This window comes from Chrysochloris asiatica, unplaced genomic scaffold (genome assembly GCF_000296735.1).
Source record: "Chrysochloris asiatica unplaced genomic scaffold, ChrAsi1.0 scaffold00131, whole genome shotgun sequence".
Lineage (NCBI taxonomy): Eukaryota > Metazoa > Chordata > Mammalia > Afrosoricida > Chrysochloridae > Chrysochloris > Chrysochloris asiatica.
In genome coordinates, this window is record NW_006408649.1 from 9,158,760 (window position 1) to 9,168,473 (window position 9,714).

The following is a 9,714-nucleotide window of genomic DNA, read 5'->3' on the forward strand; positions in this document are numbered from 1 at the left end:
ATTTGTCTGCCTTACATCTATTACCAAACGATGTCGTCTTACCGGAAGCTGGTGAAGACCATTCGTTCCTTCACTTTTTTTTCTTCTGTTGGCAAGCCCTTGTTGCAAGCTGTGTGGCAGGTGCAGGAGGTGAGATCTGTAGGAGTCTAAACAGCTCCCGACTGACACTCCCAGACGCCCATACCTAATGATAACTTTTATAAGCCTTGTTTCCCTGGACTTTTCCAAAGTTTTGAGTGTAGTGTTTGTTGATACTGTGCAAATAGGAAAATGACACCCGTGGGAGTTGCTAAGGTAACCTTGGCATAATTCACCTAACTTTGACCTGCTGTTGAGTGCAGTTGGTTCTGACTCAGTGATCCCGTGTAGAGTTTCTGAGGGGCTCCTGGTGAGTTTGAACTGCCGACCTTGTGGTTCGCAGTCCAGTGCTGACCCTACAGCGCCACACCAGGAGTTTTGACATAGTGTCTTTGAATGACTTTGTGATTTAAGAAGAGCCTCAAGTGTTAAATTTCTAAGAGGGGAAGTGAGGAAATTAGTGGAAAAATGGGAATTTAAGACCCCGTCCCCCTTTTCAGGCGAAAAGACATGCACATGGGAACCAGCCCATGATTTTCAGAAAAGACCCATTGTGTTCGAGAATATTAATCATTGATCAAAAGTTTGCTGACATATTCAGACTGAATATTGGGTATCGTTTAATTTTGGCTTGTGAGTTTCTGCTTGAATTAATTCATGTTGCTTTCAACATAACTGCCATATGAAAGATGTTCTTTGGTGAAATTTTTCTGTATCACAAGTTTGGTTTAAATATGCAATAAAGAAAAAAGCTTTCGAAGTTTAAACCTGAATGATACCTTAAAGATATTCGACAAGTTCCTAAATAATCCACTCTGTCATCATTTGTCCCTATTTATTAGCCAGTTGTAAATGTTACATAGACAAAAATTGGTGTTTTTTTGGCATTTTTCTCTTAAGTTTCCCTAGGGATGTTTTAGTCGATTTATGAGGTTGACAATGCCAGAAAGTCACATTAGATTTGGTCTTAAAACAATGTCTTCTATGCATGGGTTTGGATTTATGGCAGGCTCTTCCCCGTGGGCCTCTCATAGTGTCCCATGCCAGAGCAAACTGTAGCCCTGAACCATTGCCTGGCCTCCTTACCCATAGGCTGTAGCACTGAAATGGGTTGCACAGTGGAAAAAAAAGAAACCCTAACTGGCAGAATTTAGATAGGTTAAAATCAATCATTTTGAAAATAACTGCTTACACTCATGTCACGTTTCAGAAGGCCAAGGATTGTGGCTCTTGTTGTTACATCATGTTTTGTTTATTTTTGGGACTTAGAAAATTAACCCCAAATTACTCCTATATGATTACTATCCATAGTTAAGCAAATATTAGACTTTCTCTAAAGATAGTTCAGAGTCCTGGTGTGGCACTGTAGAATGGGCCCTGTACTGCTGAAAAAGTCGGCGGTTCTAACCCCACGACTCTCCAGAAGCCCTCTACAGAGTCACTATGAGTAGGAACTGACTCAAAGGCATAGGCAAACTGCTAAAAGCAGCACCAGTTTAAGGATATTGATTGTGAATACATACAGCATTATAATGCAAAATATTACATTGATGTGGAAACATAATTTGACAAATATATGGCCAACTAAAATAACATGAAGAGTAACTCATAAAATTCTCAGGAAACTTGAGTTCTCTCAGTGAGTTAAGTGCTCTATAGACATTTCTTTGATGCCGCTTGTTAATGCTGTGAAGTGGGTTCTGATTCATAGTGACCCAGTAAAGGATTTTCAAAAAGAGACTGGTGAGTTTAAACTGCCAACCTTGCGGCAGCAGTCCAGTGTTTATATACAGAGCCTCACCAGGGCTCCGTGATGCCACTTGTTAAGTGCCGTCGAGTCAGTTCCAACTCATAGCGACCCTGTATAGGGTTTCTGAGGAGTGGCTGGTAGATTTGAACTGCCTACCTTGCAGTTCAAACTGATAATGAAAGGAAATACGAAGATGTTTTATATAGTGGCTTAATTGATAATGGTTGTGATGCTTTTTTAGGTTCTAAGGGCTGAAACTGCTCCTAGAAATAAGTATTTATTTATAAAAGTTTTTTTGTTTTCTTCCATATCAATGCGCACTAAGTGCACATAAACATTCAACTTTATGTATATATATAATTTTTTAAAAATCAATATTTGAAATAGTATTTTTGAGAAGTGCAGTACTATTTTCTGTAATTTGTGTTGTCTTTCAAAATCCTGAAAGTTTGAGCCCGTGGTATCATTAGATAACCACACCGGTATGGAATCATACGAATTATACCTAGGAGTAATTGGGATTCCTAAGAAAGCTCACCTTGGGTGCCCTACCTGCTCTGTATGTGCCTAGCTGATGCCTGGTCCTGATGGTCCTGAACATTTGATGTGTTCCTACGGTTGACAGCAAATTCTGTGCTTCTATTTTATCAGAACGTTTCCACTGCTGCACCAAAGGTACAAACTTATTATTCAGTGCTGTTTGGAATTCCTGGAGAATTGCCTTTGTGAAAATCTGGAAATTCTGTCTCTTAGTTTTCCGTGTAAGTCTTCAGTTTACACTTTTGTTGTAGGCTGGTCTTTTTAAAAATCGTTTTACAAAGGCTTTTGACTGAATTCCCTGCCCCATTGCAGTTTGTTGTGTTTCAGAGGAACATCAAGAAATCATGACCAACTTTAGTAATGAAGACTTTGACTGTCATTTCCTTGATGAAGGTTTTACTGCCAAGGACATTCTGGACCAAAAAATTAATGAAGTTTCATCTTCAGTAAGTGTATTAATATAAAGGTCTATGCTGGCAGTGCAGAATATCGGGCGGATGAATGGGAAACTTCAGAGAGGTCTTGAAGAAATGTAATAGAACTTCTAAGGTACTAATAAGTAAACCTGTAACCACTGTTCTTTTAGGATGATAAAGACGCCTTCTATGTTGCGGACCTTGGAGACATCTTAAAGAAGCATCTAAGATGGTTAAAAGCTCTTCCCCGTGTCACCCCCTTCTATGCAGTCAAATGTAACGATAGCAGAGCCATAGTGAAGACCCTAGCTGCCATCGGGACAGGCTTTGACTGTGCTAGCAAGGTAAGCAAAAACAAATTAGGAACTGAATCTCAGTAACAAGTCCTGTTCCCCCATAGCAGATAGAAATTCCATGACTTAGGCAGTAGATGTTAATAATGTGAGAATTGACAGCTTTCCGGAGTTTTCTGTTTGATTCCATTAATTGGCTACATATGATTAACACCACCACTCATCTTTTTCAGATGGAAATACAATTGGTGCAAAGTCTTGGTGTGCCTCCGGAGAGAATAATCTATGCAAATCCTTGTAAACAAGTATCTCAAATTAAGTATGCTGCCAATAATGGAGTTCAGATGATGACTTTTGATAGCGAAGTCGAGTTGATGAAAGTTGCCAGGGCACATCCAAAGGCAAAGTGAGTTATTTCTCCATTTAAAGGGAAGGTGGGGCATGGGAGGTGTAGACTCTGTTCGTGTTCAAATTTTTAAAATTATTTATATTTCTGTATTTCAGTCATAGTATATATGCTGGATTAGAGACAAGTCAGAAAATAAAACTTTTGATTAATAAAATCAAATAGACTTAAACTGGGGTTTTAAAAGTTGATTAGTTGATTAAGTGATCTTTCATTACAAGTTCGATGTACTTCTCTTGCTTTTAGGTTGGTTTTGCGGATTGCCACGGATGATTCCAAAGCAGTCTGTCGTCTCAGTGTTAAATTTGGTGCCACACTCAAGACCAGTAGACTTCTGTTAGAACGGGCTAAAGAGCTAAATATTGATGTCATTGGTGTCAGGTAAGATCTGATGATGGTATTAGTCAGCTTCTTAAGATATTAGGCAACATTTTAGACATTGTCCTCCTGTATTTTAAGAAATAGCGAGAATCAACATTTTTCCTTTTTCTTAACCTCAGTTTCCATGTGGGAAGTGGCTGTACCGATCCTGAGACCTTCGTGCAAGCAATCTCTGATGCCCGCTGTGTCTTTGACATGGGAGTAAGTATATGGAAACCTCAGTGAAGTGGGGTTGGCAGGACTGACAATAACCTACTAGTATTAGTACTAGAATTAACCCTTTTGTAAGACTCTGATCTGCATCAAACTTAAATCTTCTCTGATTATTTATTACAAATCTGGCTGTTAGATTGACTTCTAAATTTTCTTAATTCTAGGCTGAAGTTGGTTTCAGCATGTATCTGCTAGATATTGGTGGTGGCTTTCCTGGATCTGAAGATGTGAAACTTAAATTTGAAGAGGTACTTTATAAAAAATTGATATAGTATAACTATTTAGCTAATATTTCCAGACTTGGGTATTTTAACAAATAATTTTGATTTCAAAAAGGAACTATATGAATGTAGCTTTCTGAAATCTTCAGTATCAGCTGATCACATTTAAAAGAAAATGTTAACTCATGCTTTGTTTATAATTAGCTTGCTGTGGAACTACTAGAGAAAACACTGACTTTACTGTATCATTCCTCTGAATGTGCTTTGCTACAGTTTGGTTCCTTCCCTTACATTTTTAATGTTTAGTCACTTTGGAACTTAAGATAAACCATTGAATGTGATACTTGAGTTTCTAAAAAGAATATACATTATTCTTCAAAAATTATGTGAGGTAGGCACGATTAGAAAAGTTTTTTGTACTTTTGATGTGTATTTGCTAAATAAGAACATTTCAGCATCCTGATACTTAAATTGTTAAATGCCATGGAGTCAGTTCCGACCCATAGAGACTGTGTATTAGGGTTTCCAAGGCGTGACTGGTGGATTTGAACCAGTGACATTGTGGTTCAAACCAACACTGCAGTCAATTGCTTAGTCTGCAGTGCCACACCAGGAATAGACTTTGTTTTTTAGAGCAATCTTAAGTTTACAGAGAAATTTGTACACAAAGTATTGAGTGCTCATCTCTCCCCCATACAAAACTCAATCTTGTCAAGTCAATTTTGACTTGTAGTTACCCTGTAAAACAGTAGAACTTGCACCGTAGGGTTTCCAAGACTGTATAAATCTGTTATGGGAGCAGATGGCCTCATCTGGTAGAGTTGAACTAAATATTTTATGGTTAGCAGCCCAACACTAACCCACTGCTCCACCAGGGCTCCTTTTCCCTTGCCTTAGTTTCCTTTATCATTAACATACTGCATTCCTGTGGTAAGATTGTTACATGTGATTAACCTTTGGGTAGCACAGTCTTTTGGGTTTCAACAATTGGATAATGCCTGGTGTCCACCGTAACAGTATCATACAGAATACTCTGAGAATGTCTCCTATGTTTTATACTGTTACTCAATAATTAGAAGAAAGTCCTAACAATCTACTGAAAAAATCATTGAAAAATATGGCAGGCACAGGGTTGTCATGAGACAGAATGTACTGAGTTTCTTGATTAAAAAAAAAACTACTCAAAATATCCCACCAAGAGTTAAAATGAAACCACAAAGATGTGCAGACTGAGTTTAGGGAGATCTTTATTTTGTTTTTGTTACTTGATAAAATTAGTTGTTGTAGTTTTCTGAACCATGTTTTATTCTGGTGTGTTACAAAGCCCTGGAATTTTTCGTCATGTGAACTTTCCCATAATGAATGAATGTTCTTTTGCGTCATATTCCCACAGATCACCAATGTAATCAATCCAGCACTGGACAAGTATTTTCCATCAGATTGTGGAGTGAAAATCATTGCTGAACCAGGCAGATACTATGTTGCATCAGCTTTCACCCTTGCTGTTAATATCATTGCCAAGAAACTTGTACTAAAGGAACAGACAGGCTCTGATGGTATGAATTGTATAAAGGGCTGAATCATTGCATATATAACTGAAAGTTTTAGTTGTTTTAAGGTAATAAATAGGATTGATCTGCCTTCCAGATGAAGATGAATCAAGTGAACAAACCTTTATGTATTATGTGAATGATGGAGTATATGGATCATTTAACTGCATCCTTTATGATCATGCACACGTCAAGCCCCTTCTACAAAAGGTAACTTCAGAACTTCAGTTTTGACTATGATCATATGATTGATTATAACAAACACAAATAGAACTTTCTCTTTCTTAAATATACAGAGACCCAAACCAGATGAAAAGTATTACTCATCTAGCATATGGGGACCAACATGTGATGGTCTTGATCGGATTGTTGAACGCTGTGACCTGCCAGAAATGCATGTGGGTGATTGGATGCTATTTGAAAACATGGGTGCTTATACTGTTGCTGATGCTTCTACTTTCAATGGATTCCAGAGACCAACTATCTACTATGTGATGTCCGGGCCAACATGGTTAGTAACTATAATGCCTTCTGAATTTGTGCTTGCGCTTGTCTGTTCGAGTAAGAAATTGTTTAAAATCGTTTTTCTCCACATACTAAGATTGCAAGGGGCCTTCAAAATGTTCATGGAAAGACTCCGTATCTTTTTATTACATTCTATGAACTTTTCGAAGCCCCCTTGTATTTACTCATTTAGAAAATTTGGAAAATAGCATACCCCTCCCCCCATAAAAAGACTAGAAGGCACTTCCCCTCCAATAAGTGTTACTACTATGCTCCATAGATTATTTCTGTGGCATCAGCATTTTAGAAAAGAGCAAGTAGGTGTCTATATGATTGGTCTGTTATAGTTATTGGATGTGACTTGTGGTTTCCCAGTTTCTAAAAGATGGTTCTGAAGAAATGCATGCTTTAGAAATACATTGAACTGCTTCCTAGTGATGTACTAACCAAGGAAGTAAACATACCTTGTGCGTGCATAACTTACTCTTGTTTGATACTGCCCAGTTATGGGTGACTCAGCGTTTGAATATGCCACTTCTGTATTTCTCAGGCAACTCATGCAGCAAATCAAGAACCACGAGTTCCCGTTAGAAGTTGAGGAGCAGGATGTCAGCACCCTACCTTTGTCTTGTGCTTGGGAAAGTGGACTGAAACGCCATCCAACAACTTGTGCTTCAGCTAGTATTAATGTGTAGATACCATTTTTGTAGCTGTTAACTGCGAGTTTAGCTTGAATTAAGGGATTTGGGGGCACCATTTAACTTAATTACTGCTAGTTTTGAAATGTCTTTATAAGAGTAGGGTTGGCACAGATGCAACAATAAGGACTATGAGATGGGGTCACACTTATCTGTGTTCCTATGGAAACTATTTGAATATTTGTTTTATATGCATTTTTATTCACTTTTCAAACATGCTACTAAAGAATGCACCCAGCTGCTAAGCAAGCATTTGTAGCTTGTCCAGTTGCAGAATGGGCCAAAAGCTTAGTGTTGTGACCTGTTTTAAAATAAAGTATCTTGACATAATTGAGAACGTTTTTTCCCTTAACAGTGTGTCCATTCTAAACTGTTTGCCTTGAGTGTTCTTTTAGAAGCAGGAATTTAATGTTCTTCCTACAAACTGAGAAAAATTGTACTGGAGAATAATCGCTGTAAATCCTGGTAAACAAGTACTTCAAATTAAGTATACTACCAGTAAATAGGGTTCAGATAATAACTTGATAGTGTAATCCAAAGGCAAAATGAGTTATTTCTCTATTTGAAGGGAAGGTTGCTGTTTTTCAATATTTTAAATCATCGAAATACCTTCTTGCTATTTTGGGGATTTTAATTTCAAGTAAATAAAATTCTGTTTTGCTGTGGGTTCTCACAAATTTTGTATCTTATGGGCTAAGTGAGATTCCACACAGGACTCCAGCCCCTTGTGGATGTTGTTTAGTGCCATCGGGTTAGGAAAAGGGTGGTGGAGACTGGTGCATTGTTTTCTGTTGCTGGCAGCTCGTGCCTCTACAGTTGGCCTTGCTGAGTGTCTGCCCCTTGTTGAGGAATCTCATGCTTAACGGACCTTCCTGCCATTACCCAGGGGAGGTGCATAGGAACATTGAGTCTTGAGCTACATAGACCATAGGTATTCTCACCCTCACTCACTCTTAGGACAAGTTGCACGATTATAGTTACAAAAAGTAGTTGGTAGGAATACAGCACATTTGGTAGTTGAGACGTTCAATAATTCTATATATTGTAGGTCTTTGCTTTCTCTGACTCACCACTGGCCTTTTTGTGTTTTCTTTCTTAACTTGTGCTGCCACTCTCCCACAAAAATAAAGGTGGTGGACTCTACTGCTTCACCCTAGAATGGGAAGTTTTGACTGCTGTAGCTGCACAATTGAGCCTACCTGTCACCTTAGTAAGCCACTGCTCTGAGCAGCTTGGAGTGGCCAGATGCTTTATGTGGGGCATTAAAAACCATCAAATAACTGTAGCTCTCGTCATCTGAACTAGTGATCTAAGTCACAGGTTAACCAAAGACCCACTCAGCAACCATATGGAATGGGGTACACAACTACAAAGGATTTCTGAGACTAAATCTTCCCTGGAACAGACACCCTTACCTTACTACTGCAGAGCGGTTGGTGGGTTTGAGCCGCTGACCTTGCAGTTAGCAGGAGTTAATTCTGACTCAGGAACCCTTTTTAGCAGTGCCACATCTGGACATTACATTGTTAAGTACCACTGAGTTGGTTCCTACTTACAGCAACTCTGTATAGGATTTCTGAGAAGAGTGTTTCATGAGTGAACCACCGATCCTGAAGTTCAAACCTAACTTGCAGTTCAGTGCTAGAGTGCCACAAGTCTTAATAAATCCTACCCTTTAGCCAATAAATATTATTAAATTTACCCAAGGAAAGGAAAGTCATTTATTAAGTATAGAGCTACATTCCCCCATAATCTGGTTTCCAAGCAGTGCACACAAACTTATTGTTACCTGTGAACATTTTACATCTAGCTTGTCTGCTCTCCAAGGCTGGGGTGTGACATCACCACATCTGGTCTCCTCTCCCTTGATTTACAAGTGAGAATTATCAGAAACGACAAAGAAAACAGGTTAAGTGGCAAGCAGGAAAGAATCAGCTTCAGATCTACCCTACCTCTAGTGATGGCATCCTCATTGATGAGGTAAGATAACTATCAGCTTTGCAACATGGCCAGGCCTTCATGATCTGATGCCCATTAAGCTTTATGTTTAAAAGGCAGGCAATGTTGAGTATATATTACATGCTAAGAAATTTGACATAAGGCCTGACTGAATCATGGAAATTCCGGCAATTCCATGTGTTAGAGTCGCCAAACCTTCAAACTCTGTAAAGAAGGCTACAAGATCCCATATTAGTGATGACTCTTAGTATTTTACATTTGCTCTTCTCAAACTCAAGGGCTGGTTAAGTGCTGTTGAGTTGGTTCTAACTCAGTGATCCTGTATGGGGTTTCTGAGGAGCTGCTGCTGGGTTTGAACCACCAACTTTGTTAGCAGTCAGTGCTTATCCTACAGCACAGGGCTAAGAGTTTTTTCCGTTCTCTAAACCTCAGGAGCTCTGGTAGCGTAGTGATTACGAATCGGGCTGCGAACCTTAAGGACAGCGGTTCGAAACTACCAGCCACTCCGCGGGAGCTCTCTAAACCTCAGGAGCTCTGGAAGCGTAGTGGTTATGAATCGGGCTGCGAACCTTAAGGTCAGCGGTTCGAAACCACCAGCCGCTCCACGGGAGAAAGATGAAGCTCATCTGAAAGATGAAGCTCATCTGAAAGATGAAGCTCATCTGAAAGATGAAGCTCATCTGAAAGATGAAGCTCATCTGAAAG

The 9,714-nt window shown here is 39.1% G+C and overlaps 1 protein-coding gene across 2 annotated transcripts; it reads left to right on the top strand.

The window, feature by feature from the left end:
* The first annotated feature begins 2,695 nt into the window (after positions 1-2,695).
* ODC1 (ornithine decarboxylase 1) lies at positions 2,696-7,382 on the top strand. Of its 2 annotated transcripts, none has more exons than XM_006869465.1 (10): positions 2,696-2,814; positions 3,055-3,128; positions 3,311-3,483; positions 3,730-3,864; positions 3,984-4,065; positions 4,242-4,325; positions 5,692-5,854; positions 5,946-6,058; positions 6,145-6,359; positions 6,903-7,382. In XM_006869465.1, the coding sequence occupies exons 3-10, from the start codon at positions 3,311-3,313 to the stop codon at positions 7,045-7,047; spliced, it is 1,110 nt and encodes a 369-aa protein (XP_006869527.1). In that variant the 5' UTR covers positions 2,696-2,814; positions 3,055-3,128; the 3' UTR covers positions 7,048-7,382. The 2 variants fall into 2 exon arrangements, with proteins under 2 accessions (XP_006869527.1, XP_006869526.1); XM_006869464.1 differs by having other exon boundaries at positions 2,702-2,814; positions 2,955-3,128; positions 6,903-7,380.
* The last annotated feature ends 2,332 nt before the right edge of the window (positions 7,383-9,714 follow it).

Bases quoted from the DNA above. Each gene is read 5' to 3' on its own strand.
- ODC1 (XM_006869464.1), top strand. From the start codon at position 2,713: ATGACCAACTTTAGTAATGAAGACTTTGACTGTCATTTCCTTGATGAA. The intron at 5,855-5,945 runs GTATGAATTGTA...TCTGCCTTCCAG, and splicing joins GGAACAGACAGGCTCTGATG to ATGAAGATGAATCAAGTGAA. The intron at 6,059-6,144 runs GTAACTTCAGAA...TTAAATATACAG, and splicing joins TCAAGCCCCTTCTACAAAAG to AGACCCAAACCAGATGAAAA.